At 36.8% G+C, this 18,207-nt stretch overlaps 1 protein-coding gene and 1 long non-coding RNA gene across 6 annotated transcripts; one reads left to right on the top strand and one right to left on the bottom strand.

Annotated features, from left to right (window-relative positions):
• The first annotated feature begins 1,549 nt into the window (after positions 1-1,549).
• LOC110891327 lies at positions 1,550-7,927 on the top strand. 5 transcript variants are annotated; one of them, XR_002565231.2, is made up of 9 exons: positions 1,550-1,864; positions 2,171-2,588; positions 2,677-2,707; positions 2,909-2,961; positions 3,204-3,328; positions 3,669-3,756; positions 3,872-4,173; positions 7,140-7,223; positions 7,690-7,927. It is a non-coding gene; the product is annotated as an uncharacterized LOC110891327 (long non-coding RNA). The 5 variants fall into 5 exon arrangements; XR_004879401.1 differs by having other exon boundaries at positions 1,550-2,199; positions 2,495-2,588; XR_004879400.1 differs by having other exon boundaries at positions 1,557-1,612; positions 1,815-2,588.
• Positions 7,928-15,305: 7,378 nt separating this feature from the next.
• Positions 15,306-15,851, bottom strand: LOC110888921. Its single transcript, XM_022136417.1, has one exon. It carries the CDS (start codon positions 15,849-15,851, stop codon positions 15,306-15,308), a length of 546 nt encoding a protein of 181 aa, XP_021992109.1.
• Positions 15,852-18,207: the final 2,356 nt, after the last annotated feature.

Below are 18,207 nucleotides of genomic sequence, written 5' to 3'. Positions count from 1 at the left end.
TAATCATGCATGTATTTCCATAATTTATTTCCTAACACAAAATATAACTTTAAGTGTCAGCAGAACACTTCTTTGGCTTGAACCAGTGGCTAGGCTCTGATACCACCTTCTGTCACAGCCCCCGATCCCTAGTTCCCGGGAACGGGCGGCCGTGAGCCAGTTTTGGTGGTATCACGTTTATTTATTCAATTTGGCAGCGGAAATTTCATCAGGACCGTAGTTAGGAAATATTTTATCAGAGTAAAACCACCATATTTGATATTCAACACATGGGCAAAACCCAAGTTTCTTATTACAATATACTTATATGGACAAAACCTTATTTTATTGAATTTAAAACATCTTGTTTTAGATAACTTTTATAGCCACTTATTTTCCAAGCCGTCAGTGCTCTCGAGCTGGCTTTTTCCCAGTTGGCTTTCACATTGTGTTACCTGAAACATGTTTTAAAAATATTTTATCAGCGGGAAATACTGGTGAGTGAATCTCAATTGAATTAAAACAAGTTTTATCAATTACCACAGTATTGAGAGCGATTACAATGTTTATATCTACACAATTACCCATTCAGTACTTGCCACTCGACGTATCTATGGCTATGGTCATATCACACATTGGCTACTCGTCGTCCAATTGTGAAGGTTATCAAGTAATGTATACAAAACCCCATAATACCGGCGATAATTGAAGAATTACACGACTCACATACTGGTAATATGATATAAACAATTTGAGGTTTTATAAAACAGTTGACACAAAAAGGAGATTACTCACATTGCTATTTTAGGGTTTTCAGTAGTGATTTCCTGGGAATCATCTATAATTTACACAAATGCACGTGTGTTAGTATAATAACCCATTTTAACATTAGTAATACCCTCCCCGAGACGGCATTCCAACGACTACGTCGGGCAGAACCACGACAGCCGTTACGGAACCCTAGATCAATCGGGCAGCGTATCTAATACGTATCCAAGGGTTATGATACTTACAACGAGGCAGAGCTTCGCTAATTTAGGGGGTATAATGCCCGGGTATTACTTCTACTATTCAGAAATTAAGAGAGAAAGAAAGAAATGAACGATGGAAAGTGAAATCCGATGCGTTCTATTTATAGGGCCTGATCTTGACTTTCTCGCGGCCCGCGTTAAGTAAGGCTAGACCTTACGCGGCCCGCGTCAACGTGCGGTCAAAGCGTAGCTTAGCTGATTCGATGCGTAGGTCCGCCACGATGATGACACGTGTCATCACCGGGCTGCGCCACCATTTGAGACACTCGCGGCCCGCGTTAACTTAAACGAACTTGTATGCGACCCGCGTCAACTAATGATTTTGGCGAAGTCCGGTTTCATCCTCGCGCGGCCCGCGTTAAGTTGAGGTGAGGTCCCATGCGGCCCGCCTCAACTTAATTTTTATGGTTTTTATTTATTTTCTATATTATAATCTATTTTAGGGCTCGGTTTCCACATACGGGGTGCATATAAAGACATATTGGTACATTTTGAAATATATTAGGGTATCGGTTTTATCGAGGGTTGTTATATATTTGGTGCAGAGACTAAGATGTGGCAGGAAGATGGTTCTAATTCCTTATCCATTGCTAAGCGAAGAAGTAAGATCAATAAGTTTTAACCCTCGAACATGGCTTTTTTTGTTAAATTCTTAAGTGAAATTTTGGTCTGTTAAGTCGAACAATCAGATCAATTTTAAACAGATTAAGGTGAAGAGGAATTTGATGGAAGAGAAATCATTAAAGGACGATGGGGTTATTAAATAGAACAAATGTATATATTTTGCGGTTTGTGATTTGGTAGGTTTGGAGATGGGTGTTCATAGGTGGGAAGTTGAACTCAAGGTGTTCAATGTAAGTCCTAAACTAACTTTCTGCTTTTTATTTTGGCTTATTAATGGTTAGAAAACTGATTAAACTAAAAACCAAACCAAGTTTTGGTTATTCGGTTCAGTTACACAAGTATCCTATTCGGTTTGGTTTTCGGTTAGGAACGAATAAAATCCAAAACGGAAAAAAGCGAACCAAATAACCTGAAAATTTTGAAAAAAGAATTGACAAACACCTTAATCCGTAATCAAGGTGAGTTTTTTTGCCCGTTTCTATTGTAGTTTCTAGCAATTGATTTCTTTTAAAATAACGTTATGATTTTGCTTTCAGGTATTGTTCCTTTCATCTTAATTGAATGGGTACGAATGTTGAAACAATCAAATAGAATTGTGACAAGAAACAATCAAACAAAATCAGTTTTGGTGGGTCTTTAATGTGTTGTCAAAAAGGCTTTTGGTCTTGGTGGCTGGCATTGGTCTTCATGGCTGGCAATGGCTGGGTGTTCGCTATTCTTTTGTTTTTCTTATGTTTGTTTAAATTTCATAGTAATTTAGGGGAAAAGGGGGAAATAACATGCCAAGATGATTAAAATTGTATATCCATAAGGCTGTCACAGTTTGATTTTTTTTTAATAATGTTGTTAGTTCTATGTAGGAACCGGAGGAAAAAAGCTTGATACAATAAGCTAACAATTTAAAAGTTAGGTTTGATAGGATTTCTATCAAGGAGGGAGTTGACCATTTAGATGGTATGAAATTCAAACATTTGCCACATTTACATATTTTATTTAATTAGATCTAATTTTTTTCCTTTCATACATTTTTTCGTGTTTTTAGGAGCTTGCGATTATAGTTACAACAGGACGAGGTAATTCTTTATCATGATATCCTGTTGTTTTATAAGTTAACCTATTACTTGCATTGCCGATGAGATTGCTAACGGATTGCAGGTGGATGATTATACATATGTGTACGTAAGAATAAGGCTAGCTTATTGCCAATTTGATCTAGGAAATTTGTTTGTATCAAATTATATTTTTTTCAATTATATTTTTTTGTTAACTTCCAGGTAGCCGGAAGGGATCTCCGTATTGGCCCAAACATATGGCGAGCTATCAAAAGGTTAAGGTTATTGAAGGGTTTAACGGGATTTTTTATTGATATTTGTTTATTAGATAATATAAGGGTTCAGTTTGGTTCAAGTTAGGATGGGTCTGACCGAAATAGGTTCATCTCAAAACGGGTCAATTTAGAAAAAAAAAATATCAAATGACTAAAATAATAAAAATATTTCAAACCTTAATTTTGTTATTTCAATATGTTTTAATTCTTGATATTAACATCTAAGCTGTTACGTATTGTAGAGGTGGAAGAGTTAAAGGAGAATGACGAGAATAGAGGCCAATATGCTACGTTTTGGAATGAATTTTGCAAAACGATTAAACTTGGTATCATTGAGGATGCAGTAACAGGAACCGTTATTTGAGATGTAAGGATTTTTCATTTCTTTTCTTTAACTGGTCATATACTTGCTTGATATCATGCTTTCATTCTTTTTTTTCTTTTTTATGTTCTAATGAACAAGCAGAAGTGTTCAACCTAATTGAATCGTTGGTTATTTGAGTTAAAAACAGACCATGGCTTTGATTGTATGAAAATGAATGGAGTTTGTGGGATGCTGCTTTATTTTTTATTTTATGTTGATTTAAATCCACTGAATTTGAGTAATTTCTTATCAATTTACGATTGTTTAATTTATTTTTAATTTGATTTTATTAGTAAATTTGAAGATTTTAATACTGTGATCTTGTCTTATTGTTCAATGGCAGGTTGCTTCTGAATGTAGCAAATCACTATCTTCATATCATACTTCTAATATTATGACTGCAAAATATTTTGCAATACACCATTGCTTTTGTGAGTATATTTAATTATTGTAATTTCAATAAATGTTTACTCTTTTGTGGTAACAATTATACATTTTAGATTTGGGTTCATTTTTAGTTCTAATGTTTATTAGTTATTACTCCAGTTCTGTAGGTTTTTGCACATTTGTTGGTCGATCCACAACAAGTATTAGTGATCTTTGTTACAATTGCTTTGTGTCCTTAATGGGTAAAATGCGTCAAACAAAAACAATAGCTACTAGGTAGTGGGTTGTTAACTGAAGCAACGGGTAGTGTATGGAGACTGAAGAAATCGAATTCGGGGTTGTTTGGACACGAGCCAACGGCCGGTCAACTCTGGTCGAACATAGTGGAGCGGGTCAATGGGTCGTCAACAACACAGTTTACGCGGGGAAGGTTTCAATTTACACAATAAATGCACAAAGAGGTATAAACACAAACCCTACAATTTAATTAACTACTTGGTTTATTACTATGATTATTGTATGCATCACGTGTGGGTCTAAACGAGCATGTTTATACACGCAGATGTCACACCCCAACCGATGGCGGAAACATAGGGGCATGGCACTGAGCGAAACAGATTGTCCATGAGTATCCATAACAACTATTATTTACCAGATATTTAAACGTCATGTCCCATACCATAACATATTCAAATAAAACAGTTATTACAAATAATTGTCTTAAAAACAAACACTGTTCCAACAACTCAGATTAAGCGTGACATAACTAGACCCCTAGCTTGATTCACCAAAGCACAACATTCCTAGCATCTTAAGCACCTGTCACATACGTTAAAATAGAGGTCAATACACATAGTGTAAAGGTGAGCATACAAGTTTAATAGTATATTAGATAGCGAAATCGTTTACGCATAACCAGCATGTAACATGTAGCAAAGTGAAGCTAGTAGGTTATCGACAATGAAATATGCATAGACGTGACTGCGAGTTGTAGAATGCGTAACACATATCCCCACTGGGACACGTGAAGTAAAGCTCTTAACAACCCCTGTCCACGACAGGTGCTGAGTCCAAACTATAGTACTATCGTTGCTAAGGTGTCAGGCAACAATCACTGTGTAAACATAACATACAAGCATTCATCGAGTAACACGTATAACATGCAGTAACGATTAGCGTATAAAAGTGTTTGCGTTGTGTGTCGGTCGTGATTTGAATATAGATAACGTATGTAACACCCAAAAGTGCGTAAAGCAAAAAGGGATCGAGTATACTCACAGATAGTGTTTAATAAATAAACACTCTCTTGGATTGAAGGGAGCGCTGAGAGATTAGCCTGAACAGTTAACGATAGCATAAGCGAAGAGCGGCGCGTAAAACGGTGCAAGTGAAACAAGTGACAAAGGGTCATCCGATCAGATGACAATCCGAGAGGATGGTCATTCGATCGGATGACAATCCATTAAGATGGTCATCCGGTCGGATGGCCATTTGGTCGGATTGCCACTCGTTTGGGATGGATGTGTTTGTGTATGATGGCTTTGACGTTTTCGCTGTAGCATTTTAAAATCAGAGAAGTATCTCTACCCTTCAGGTCGTTCAATCGAACGGTTGTTCGATCGGATGGCGATCCGTCCAGCGAGACATTTCTCAGAGAACAAGTTCACAGCAGGATTCTTATTCGATCGGATGGTCTTCCGATCGGATGGCAATCCGCTAGGAACTGATGATTTTTGAAAATTATAAAAAGTTTAAGTGTTGAAATCATAAGTCAATCCGATCGGATTATCGTTCAATATGACAACGTGTTAAACAACGGGAACTCCACCAAGTCAATCCGTTCCAGGACTTCCTCATTTTGGAAATTTGTTAAGTTTGAAAGTTTGCGGTTTGATCGAGACGATATGACAACATGTTAAACAACGGGAACTCCACCAAGTCCAGGCTATCTGATCGGATGGGAATCACCCCAGTCCGATCAGTTAACTGTTCGTGACGGTTTGTTCATGTTCAACCCGGAATCGGTTATCTCCTTGATAGGAATCAGATCTCAGACCGACACTTCACTAGGAAATGAGTGGAAGGCCTGAATGAGCTCTGATTCTATCGGTTTTGAGTGCATTGAGTGTAAAAGAGTTGAAAGAAAGTTATGAAACCATCTCTCAATCCTTTTAACTCTGAAAATGTTTAGATCTATGCAAAATCAGTGTTAAATCATGTGGAAATCCTTTAGATCTGAGTTGTTCTTGGTGGTATGAGGCCAAAACTTGAAGTTCATAAGAACTCCATGATGACATCACCCTAGAACACCTCAAATCCGCTGATTTCACGGTTAAAAGTTAAGATTCCAAGGAGAAAATGATGAAGAAGTGAGTGTAGATGATAGATGTACAAGATTTGAGTTGAAAACTTACAAGAATCGCGAGAAATCGAGAGAAAAGAGAGCTTGAGCGTGCTAGTCGAACGAGAGAGCTGCCACATCACTGTTTGTGATGTGACAGGGGTATTTATAGGTTGCCAAAAGAGGAAAGGGAGCACAGGTGTCGGATCGGATGTCACTCCGATCGGATGGTCATCCGTACGGATGACCATTCGATCGAATGGTCATTCGATCGAAGTGGTCCGGCGAGTTAGGTTTCTACGTTTCGTTTCGCGTGTTGAGCGTTGCGATGGACTTAAGCGAGTGTTGATTAAGCGATACGATATATTTAATTAATAGTTATACAAACACTATATCTAACATACAATCATCATAAATAACTTGCGTTTTAGCGTTTGCGATTAGATTGCGTTGCGATAGAGTTGCGATTGCGTTTTGATTAATCACTACAAACATAAAGTAAACATGCACAGGTAACACATAAATGGCACACACACGTAAAACAATATCCAGAATGCACAATTCGAGTTGCGAATGCGATTGCGATGCGATTAGCGATTAAACATGCGATTAAACCTCGATTATTTATAGATACTCCACATAATACAACTAAAACAAACAAATAATAGAATTCGATTACAAGTCAATGAAGTAAAGTCAATAGTTAAGCAAGGAGTGACAGATCGCAATTAGCAATCTTTTCTTCCTTTGACTTTGACTTGTACTTTGACTTTCAAAACGCGGGTTCTTACAGCAGACTAGATAGTAGGTTTTGTAGTAGTTATCAATTTGAAGTACAAAAGATGCTCAGGTAATTTTGGGCATAGTAGGTTGTCAGTTTGAAGTGCAGGAGACGCATGGGTAATTTTGGAATCTAGAGTAAATTGGGTGACTTTCAGTTGATGTTTAATTTATAAATACAGAAAATTTGGTTTAATATAGAATCTAATCATTCTTATATGACTATTATTTTGTAATTGGTTGCCTATCTTTGCCTGATTATGGTTGTGATGTTTTTTTTTTCTGTGGCTTTGTGTGTGCAAGAAGTTGTTGAAGAAAGAAGCAACATAAAAACATGACGCTTTGGAGTAAACACACACAATCAACTTCCCACTTAACTTGAAAACACATGTAAGTTGTTGTTACAAACAACTATAATTATCCTCAGTTTTAGTACAAAGTTTATTATAGTTCCCGAATGCAGTTATAATACGTGACACCCCTCTTCCTTTTTAAGTGTGAATGTAATTTATCCTAATCTTAAAGGTGGTTAAATTTAGCAATGCTCTTGATTATTTGCATATACGAAATCTCTATCACGACAAATGGTAATATGGATGGGTTGCTCAGGAATTATTTTCGGAAATGACATGTTTGCCTTGCATTAAACGCGGCTCTTTGACATGCTGTGTTTTCTTTCAAGAACGTTTAGGTTCAGTTCCATTTGAGAGTTTATGTTCAGTTCCATTTGAGTGTTTTCTTTGATGTTTATAGGCCTTCTTTCTATTGAACGTGAATTTGGATTTTATATAGCTTTGATGCTATAATGAGAAAAATAGAAATTGCAAAAGTAATTGTTTTTATTTTGTTGTAGCAGATGTTACATTTCTTAAAGTTATACAACGCGCTTTAGGTCCACTGTAGCAGGTGTTTGCGGATGGATGCCATGTTACAAGGGAAACCAGAGACAATATATTGTTTTTCAACCCGTGTACAAGGAAGTTTTTACTAGAATTTGAATGATTTGTTACTTGTTTCTTTCAAATGTATGTGTTTTTATACGATACTAAATTTCAAGAAAAAATAATTTGTTTTCTTTTTTGAAACCGCATTTAACGTCGGCATTAGCCTAGTAATAACATATAACTTTATAAATATGAAAGTGTGTTTTTATGATAAAAACTTATATGTATATAATGTAATATATTAAAATTTGTAATTGTAATACTTATATATATGAAAATTATACAATAATTATAGTAAAAAAAAATGAATGTGCTTGGAAATCCCAATGTTTTTTAACAGACTAATGGGTATAGCTCATACTCGTGGGCATGTACGATACCCGGAGGGTAATTACCCATAAAAAATCTGACATATATTGAGGCGGGTATTGGACATGAATCACATGATTTAAATAAGAGTTAATTACTGAACCGTTTCGAGCTGAACCGTCCGAACCGTTTCGACGCGAACCGTTTCGACCCGTACCGTTTCGAGCCGAACCGTTTCGACCCGTACCGTTTCGAAGCCGAACCGTTTCGAGCTGAACCGTTTCGAACCGAACTGTTTCGACCCGTACCGTTTCGAAGCCGAATCGTTTCAAGCCGTACCGTTTCGAACCGAACCCTTTCGAGCTGAACCGTTTCGAACCGAACCGTGCCGTATCGAACCGAACCGTCTCGAGCTGAACCGTTTCGAACTGAACCGTTTCGAGCTATACCGTTTCGAACCGTACCGTTTCGATGCGAACCGTTTCGAACCGAACCCTTTGGACGCGAACCGTTTCGACGCGAACCATTTCGACGCGAACTGTTTCGATGCCGAACCGGCACGGTTCGATACGGCACGGTTCGCGTCAAAACGGTACAGCTCGAAACGGTTCGGTTCGAAACGGTTCAGCTCGAAACGGTTCGGTTCGATACGGCACAGTTCGGTTCGAAACAGTTCAGCTCGAAAGGGTTCGGTTCGAAACGACACGGTTCGGTTCGAAACGGTACGGCTTCGAAACAGTACGGGTCGAAACGGTTCGGTTCGAAACGGTTCAGCTCGAAACAGTTCGGCTTCGAAACGGTACGGGTCGAAACGGTTCGGCTCGAAACGGTACTGGTCGAAACGGTTCGCGTCGAAACGGTTCAGCTCGAAACGGTTCGGGTCGAAACGGTACGGACGGTTCAGCTCGAAACGGTTCGGCTTCGAAACGGTACGGGTCGAAACGGTTCGGCTCGAAACGGTACTGGTCGAAACGGTTCGCGTCGAAACGGTTCAGCTCGAAACGGTTCGGGTCGAAACGGTACGGACGGTTCAGCTCGAAACGGTTCGGGTCGAAACAGTTCGCGCCGAAACGGATTTTTTGGATTTTTTAGAATTTTTATTATTTTTTAGAATTTTTTGGAATTTGTTTGATTTTTTGGAATTTACTATTTTTTTTTGTTTTAATGTTTTAGAGTTTACACTTAAGTCCCTATGTTTCTAAAACTGACGTAAACCGTCCCTGAATTAGTTAGTTAACTCAAAGTTAACAAAATAAATGGATGGAGTTAAGTTAGTGGACTGAAATGGTTACGAAAATGAAACTAATGGACTGAAATCGCAATTTTTAAACTAATGGACTGAAACCGTTATTTTTGACAAACCTCAGGGACGAAAACAGTAATTAACTCTTTATATAAAATTAGGTATGGGACTGAGATTATTAATATCCGGCCGGAACCCGGCAAATTGCCACCCCTAAATTCTTAACCCTTATAGATTTTCTTGATTGAGGGTTCAAAATCATTTCTACATTTTGTATCTTAAGAACCGTTTTTATTTATAGATCTGTCACGTGTTGTTTAGCGTGATTGAATAGACGTATCATTTGATAAATATATACAAACTTGTTACTTGTCTTTGTTTGGTAAATAAGATATCTTCTCTTGACTTATCATTCACACCGACATATAATTAAACCGCGTTTTCTAAAGAAAATTTTGCATTATACCTTAATACAATGAATAGTTTTATCTCCATATTGTATGTAATTTAAGAAAAAATGACAAAAAAAAGAAAAAAAACATTCATCTACAAGACATCCAGCAAAATATAAATTACACATGTAAAGCTAAATCAATTATATATTCACAAATTTATATTCGAAGTCTTATCACATATCGTGTCTACTTGTATATCCGGGGAAACGATTACGTACATTTCTTAATCCATTCTAAAGGGATATGGTCCCAAATTACGAATGGACACGTGTTAATAGGACCACACCACTTCAAGCCGGCGACCTCGCAATACGGAGGTTTTCAGAAGGTTTCAAAAAGGAACACCTGGCGAACAAGAAGACGCTCTCAGCAGACAGAAAGGACGACAGGTACCACCAATGGCAGAACGCCAGCACCGATCGCAATATCTCCATGGGACAGACTGACAATCAGTACAAAAGCACGCTGAGCTGGAGCGAATAACCATGCGCCACGCCACCTCCAGGCCTGACTGTGTCAGAGAGGACAAAATGAATATTCATCCTGGTCGGACAGCTGGCGAGCAATGGCTAGCTGGCAATCCTACTCCTTCACAATTCTCCAGCTATAAATAGAAGACTTAAACTCCAGGTTTAAGGATTCGCTTTTTACTCTCTCACTCTATATACACACTTATCCTCAAAACAATTACTTACTCTCACACCGAAGGGTGGTTACAAGGAGAACCCTCATCCTCTCCTCCCTGTAACGAGTCACCGGTGTTGTTTATTTTGCAGGAAGCTTTGGAAGAATCAGTTATTTGGCGAGTGAAGAAAAGAGACTGACCCGACTAAATAGTTTTGTGCTATCTAATATTAAGCTTTGGAAGAATCAGTAATTTGGCGAGTGAAGGAAAGAGATTAAACCAACTTACACGAGACAACCCGACCAAATAGTTTTATGCTATCTAGTGTTTCTTCACATTCAAAACACATGTTGGTTGTTGTTCATGTTTGGGTCTAACATTGTTAAACGGGTCATCACCACTAGCCATACGACATCAACCAATATGAGGCTAGCCCACTTGGTAAAGACACTTGCTTCTTAGACTATGTGTTGTGTGTTAACTAAATTTCTATTAATTCATTGTCACATCACCACCACATCACAACTTGATCATTAACTAAATACCCGCTAACATTGCGTTGTGGGTTAACTAACAACCAATTAATTAAACAAAAAAGAAAAGAAAAGAAAAGAAAGGTATACTGTGATTGGTAGACACACATGGGCCCACCCCAACCTCTCTTCTTCTCATTCACCATCTGTTAACCATTAACCCATTAACTAAAACTGTTAGCGGACCGACACGGTGTGTCAGTCGTTAACAAGCTAATGTGGCACGTTAACAAGAATCACGTTAACTGACTACGAATAGTCTTAGAGGAGATGTCTCAGGTTTAAACTTAGACAAGATATAGTACTTTAGGGTTATTGGTGAAAAGTATAATAGAATTAATATTTGCTATTAAAAAAAGCCATAAGACATCGCATGCATTGAACTATGGTGTTTTTAAAGAGTTAATAAGAGTTAAGGTTTTTTTTTAATGGCTAAAAGTTATTCTCTCCAAATTTGTATCTTTACAAATAACACATGATATGCTTAGGATTGAACTTAAGACCTTCTACTCTTTAAACGTCAGTCAATTAGAGTGAAGTGCATGTGTAAGTCATATTAAAGTTTTGATTTTAACTTTGCAAATATATACTCTCATTCACTCATTTATAACAAGTTTAGTAACGCTAAATGGTATTAAAAGTTCTACTAAACTAGCAATAAACTCGCGCGCATTGCGGCGCGAGAACATCACAAACATCGAAATGATTAGTCCAAACGTCGTGTGATGCGTTAACGTCACGTGATGTGTTAACCATATGAAAACGCGCGTTTTGACGTAAAGTAAATCGAATCAATATGTGATCCGGCTCATATATAGAAAAGAAACTACAATTTGACACCACACGATTCGGAACAAAATTTACGAAACATACATAATATACGCACGAATACACATTATATTTGTCCTGACTCATCTCCCAAATCGAAAAGTAGACCAACTCAAATCTATAGTACATAAAAATATACACGTAAAAATGATTTTTAAAGAAAACATATTATATTTGACCTGACTCGTTACCAGAAAAAGTTTACATCGAAACATAGAGCAAATCATATGTATACCGACACGTAAATAAAAATATGCACGTAAAAAAAAGTTTATGTCGAAACGTAGAGCAAATCATATGTATACTGACACGTAAATAAAAATATGCACGTAAAAAAAAGTTTACGTCAAAATGTAGAGCAAATCATATGTATACCGACACGTAAATAAAAATATGAAAAAAGTTTACGTCGAAATGTAGAGCAAATCATATGTATACCGACACGTAAATAAAAATATGCACGTAAAAAAAAGTTTACGTCGAAATGTAGAGCAAATCATATGTATACCGACACGTAAATAAAAATATTCACGTAAAAAAAGTTTTTTTAAGTAAAGGAAGTATAGGGGTAAACTCGAAACAAGTGATTAGTAAAAAACTTAATACGTTAAAAACGTTCGTAAAACCATGCCAAGTAGCACCAATGCCACATCATTGCCAGCGATCCCAACATTGGAAAAGTTCGTAAAAATAAAATAAATAAAAAAGGAAAAAATGACACCGAACGAAAAGCAAACGTACAATCGTTAAACCACGCACGCCCGTTGCGGTGCGTTAATGCGAAGAATTAGACCGAAACGTAAAATGTAGAAAAGAATAACTAAGCTGAATGGGAAAAATAAACGTGTTGCGATGGACTTGTCAAATGGGAAAGAATATAACAAAAAACAGTGAACACCACACGCACGTTGCGGCGTGTCTTGCAAAATTTAGAACGAAACATAAAACGAATAACTTGTGAAAGATGAAAATTATGAGGGGCCAAAGATGAAAATAAAAATATATTAAGGTTAAATTGTAAAAGATGAAAACATTGGGTTATAAATGAAAAATCAATTATTTTTTTAAAAAAAAAAAACTCCCAGTGCATTAAGTACAAATTCATAAAGCAACCTTTTTTGCTAATTGCTAATTTATAGTTTATAATTTATAATATAATTCTTGTTGAACAACTATTATATCTATTTTGTTTAAAAAAACATCATAAAAAATCACAATCACCCCTCTATTTCTTCTTTTTTTTTTTCAATCAGGACGGTTTGTACCTTTGAAACATAATATTGAATATGTGTCGGTGTCCATACGCTCTCACGTTCTCATAAGTTAAGAATGTTTAGACCATCTGTAGTGGGCATGATTCTGGCGTTTTTCTCCCCCAATCATGCCCCATCACGCCGTAGCCCCACCCCCCGGGGCGTTTTTGGGCGTTTTCTTTTAGAGGTGTACAAATCGGTTTTTTTTCAAAAACCGGTTTCGGTTATTAACTGAACCGGTTTTTTTCATCCAAAATGAAAACCGATTTTTTTAATAACCGGTTTCGGTTACTAACCGGTTTTTCAAGTCCAAAACAATAACCGGTGTAACCGGTTGGGATCGGTTTTTAATCGGTTTTTGCAAAAAAAAACCGGTTTTTTTTAAAACCGGTTTCGGTTATTAACCGGTTTTTCATACCAAGAATCCTAACCGGTCTATAACCGGTGTTTCGGTTATAAAACCGGTTCGGTTATAAAAAAATGGTTAAACAAAAAACCGGTTTCGGTTTTTTTCCCGGTTTCGATTCTAAAACCGGTTTTTTTGTACACCTCTATAATTTCTTTCAAAAAAAAGCTTCCAGGCATGTTTCAATCCATGCCCATAATCACCTTACTTGACCAACCATGTAATTCCAACTCAAATACCTTTATATTTAAATTAAAAAAAAAAAACAAGAAAATATTAATTAGGTAATCATTGATGAGGCATTATTGGGCATTATCCCACTACGCCCATTTGTGAAAAAACGCCCATAATGACTCTTTGCTGACTGAGATGACATGTGTCGTAAAATGCCCATATGTAGAGGCTTTATTCATGTGTACCACTACACATGGTCTTATAAATTGTTATAACCTTCATAATTTAGTGATCCATGTTAATGCCTTAGTACGATATTGATAGATTACAATGTTTGTTTGTAATACATATTTTTATGATATTCAAAGATTTCGGAGAGAAATACCGGATATAATGCATTTAGTATAAGTTTATATTGAAAGCCCATATTGTTTTAGAAAGATATAAAATAAAAAAAAAATAAAAAAATTGTATCCATGTTAAATTGATCTAATAACGTTCCCACGTTTATTTATAATAGTCCTTAATCCAAAAAAATAACTAAACATATACTAACTATTTGTCAAGCAAAATATTCTAATTTAGTTTGAAAGCATATTTTATGTCTGGTTAAATACATAAAAACAAAGTATACTTTAGAGTAGCCATCAATTGAAGAATTATTCAAATAGAAAAAAATAGTAAAATAAATAAAATAAAAAAACAAAGGAGGAGCGTAAGGAGGTGTACCAGTGTGCCCCATATTATTAACACGTGAAAACGCTCCCAACTAATCATCTTCATCATTTAGATCCTATTTATATCTTGCTCACGTGCTTCATAAAAAATCATTTACTCATTTTTTTATTTTAATTCATTGATTTTCCTTCACCCGTTACTTAGACCATGCGTAATGGTGTAACATTATAATGCCCCCACCATGGGGCGTTTTGCGCCATGTGGCAGCCCAGTCAGCAAGGGGCATTATACCATAAAATGGTGTAGTGGGGCATTATTCAGATAATGCCCATGCAATCATTTCCCAATTATTTTTTTTAAACTTTAAATACTTTATTAAATAAAAAAAATACAATACTAGAAATAAAAAACATAAAATCCGATTAAATAAAAAAAATACTACAAATAAAAAAATTAAAATCCGAATATAAAAAAAAAGACTAGTTTTCATCTTCGCTTTCTTCACCCTCGTCCTCCGTTTCTTCCTCTCCCTCCGGTGGAACATACCGAACCGACCATGCGTGGTGTAGTAAATCAACCATTAACTGGGAATGGTACGGTTCGTAACGCAACTCTCGCGCGTTATTCACTCTTTCTTCCATTGACGCCTGCGGATGCTCTTCTTGAACGGCTTCTGGCACATAATTCTGGCATATTGCCTTTCCTTCGTCTTCCAAAATCATGTTGTGCATGATTATACACGCGTACATAGCATCTCTCATTTTTTGCTTGCTCCATGCACGACAAGGATTTCTCAAATAATGCCAGCGTTGTTTAAGAACCCCAAAGCATCTCTCAATGTCTTTTCGTGAAGACTCTTGAACCTTTTTAAAATATGCTCTTTTTTCATCAAAAGGATCACTATACGTTTTCACGAAAATCGAATACCTAGGATATATTCCGTCGCTCAAGTAATATCCATGAGGGTAATAGTTTCCATTTGCGTAAAACGACGCTTTAGGAGCTTTGCCAGAAATCCACTCCTCTAACAGCGGAGATTGTTCAAAAACGTTGATATCATTGCATGACCGCGACAAAAATGCTCCAAGCTATCTCTCGTTGTTTTCTCCCCCATTTTTAGATACTCGTCATTGATGTCGGTAGTGTTTCCATAAGCAAGGATTCGTAACGCCGAGGTACACTTTTGGATACCGGTAAATCCAAGTTCCCCTCTCGCATCCGCTTTTTGTTTAAAAAAATCGTAGTTGGCTTCCAAGTCGTGGACTATACGTAGAAATAACCGCTTACTCATTCGGAAACGACGTCTAAACATTTCGTTCGAATATGTCGGCTCCTCGTCAAAATAATCCTTCATCAAACGATCGTGTGCCCCGCGTCGGTCTCGTTCAATATAACCTCTTTTACCTTTTTTGGCTTGTGGGCGACGACAATGCTCGGCATATCTCATCGCTAGTTTACAAGCACCCGTAACCGCCTCTTGCTCAACCTCCTCATCGGTTGAACCATCGCCATCCGCAAAAAACTCGTGATAGCAATAGTTTAGCATGGAGGAAGAACTAGGAGAATCCATCAAGTTTTTATAAAATTCTTGTATTTTTTAGAGAGTTTTTGTGATTATTTGAGTTGAAAATGTTTGAGGGTATATATATATATATATAGGGGGAAATAAAAAAAAAAAAAAAATAAAAACTAGCCGTTAGCAACTAGCCGTTTGATTCGTCCGTTCCACATTCTCGAGCGTTTTAAAAATCACGCCAAAACAAATTTTTTTCAAAAAAAACGCCGGAAAACGCCCCGTGTAATGGCGAATCCGGCGTTATGCAGCGTTTTTTTTCAAATTTTTTTAAAAAAAACGCCCCGTTACGGGGGGTCTTATCCGTCACTGAGTTAAAACTTTTGTATGTGCTCGACTACCGGTCACTTCACTTGTGAGTACCCACGTTCACAGGTTACAAATATTGAATGGACCTAAATACTTTCAGTCTCGATATAAAGACACAGTAAACCTTATTTTTTTCGATCTACCCAAAAAAGATTAATAGAACGAAAGAAAAAATTTCAGCATTTCGAGAATTTCTTCTCTACGAATTACAATCAAATGGTTAAACTCGTATTTTCTTTTCCTTAAAACTCAGATTTTATATAACTAATCTAAATCCAGAAATTTCGGATATCTTGGATTTAAAATTTCGAATAATTCGGATTCAATTTTTTTTTCACATCACTAGTTATAAGTACGTTACAAACAATATAATAATTGTTAGGGTATAAATTGTAAGGTTTTATGCAACGTAGAAAAATGAGATAATTAATTTTAAAAAATAAAAGGTAAAAAAAAAACTATATAGCTGAAAATGTTTCTTATTTCAGCTTTGGTTGGGTGGTAGAGACTCTTGTCTCTTAGGCTGCTTAGTGTGGGGCTCGTCCTCGGGGCGTCTAGGTGCGGCGACGGGGCGGAACACCGCCCCCTCGGGTCGTCCCCGTCGCAACCGTCACCCCTTAGATGTTCTCGACGGGCTTCACTTCTTTATCCAACACACACAACTATACATACATACATATGTATATAAAGGGGGCTCATCCCCCCACACCCGCTTACGTGGACGCCTACATGGCGGATCATCCTTTGAGGACTACCCTCATCGACACCCCATAGTATTAGACTATCCATTGTGGTCCAGGTGAGCACCCAGGTTCATCCTCTAATATTGTGACACATAGCGCTGACTAGACGCCATTCATCACCTTGCCCACTCGTGTTCCCCCTCACTTGAGACTGTTGTGGTAACTTTATTAAGAGCGTCCCAGAAAAAAAACCAAAACACCCCTAAACAAGTTCACTCGCTCAGGCTACCACACTCACTTTGCTCACATGCGCCGGCGTTAGCTTGATCATGTTGTGGTGTTCGCGAGCCATGTGGTTAGCGCCACCCGCTAGCGGCTTCCACAATAGGTAGTCTTAGAGAATAGTTCAGGGTTCAAATCCTGACATGGAGTACAATTAGTATCTATTGATATAATTTAGTAGTATGAACAATGTAACCTTTTCCGTTAAAAAATGATAACGAAATACTAGAGGGGGCCTGGCTTCGGATATAAATGTGACCGATGAACCTAATTATGTCATGTCTTTAATCCTATGACAAATACATTCTCCCCCACCCTTCTTGTCATGTTTCTTTTTTTACCAACAACTATTTTTTTTTTTTTGGTTAATGTAGCATCCTTTCGTCAATTTTACTATAGCATTTTTACAAAAGACAACTTTAAAAAATATGCACTCATAAAAGATATAAGTTGGTATTGTTTCATGTTACTAAAAAATTCTTTAGTATGCTATAATATAATAAAGTTTCAAAATCACGGAACAAGTATTTATTCTTAGGTCGAAAATTTGAAGAAAGAAAAATAATGGTTGAATCCCACTTGGGAGAAATATAAAAGTGGAAATGAGTTTATAAGTTGTAACACTTCACATTCGTTGGTTATTACTTCCAAAGTAATAATATCACTAACAATCATGTGCACACAATCAATCTTTGTGACGAATAAAAATAGGCACAAACTAGTTTGAGTTTGTTTAAGTTTGAGAGTTTCCCGTTAAGTAAGATTTCCCTTGTTTTGTTTAATAAATTCGCATGTGATAATTTTGATGAAATAACATGTTTTTTATAACAATTTCGCATGTGATAATTTTTTATGAATTCGCATGTTGTTTTTTGTACCAATTTCGCATGTGATAATTTTGATGAAATAGCATGTTGTTTTTTTAACAATTTCGCATGTGGTAACTTTGATGAAATCGCATGTTAAAAAACCAACATGCAAAATTGTTACTTAAAAACAACATGCGAATTCAATGCGGGAAGATGATCGGACGACTGAGATTGTAGCGTACGTAATGTACGATAAGGGCATTTGTACGT

Source organism: Helianthus annuus, chromosome 14 (genome assembly GCF_002127325.2).
Source record: "Helianthus annuus cultivar XRQ/B chromosome 14, HanXRQr2.0-SUNRISE, whole genome shotgun sequence".
NCBI classification, from domain to species: Eukaryota; Viridiplantae; Streptophyta; class Magnoliopsida; order Asterales; family Asteraceae; genus Helianthus; species Helianthus annuus.
The sequence above is the reverse complement of the archived record's forward strand: the minus strand, read 5'-3'. Positions and strand labels throughout refer to the sequence as shown.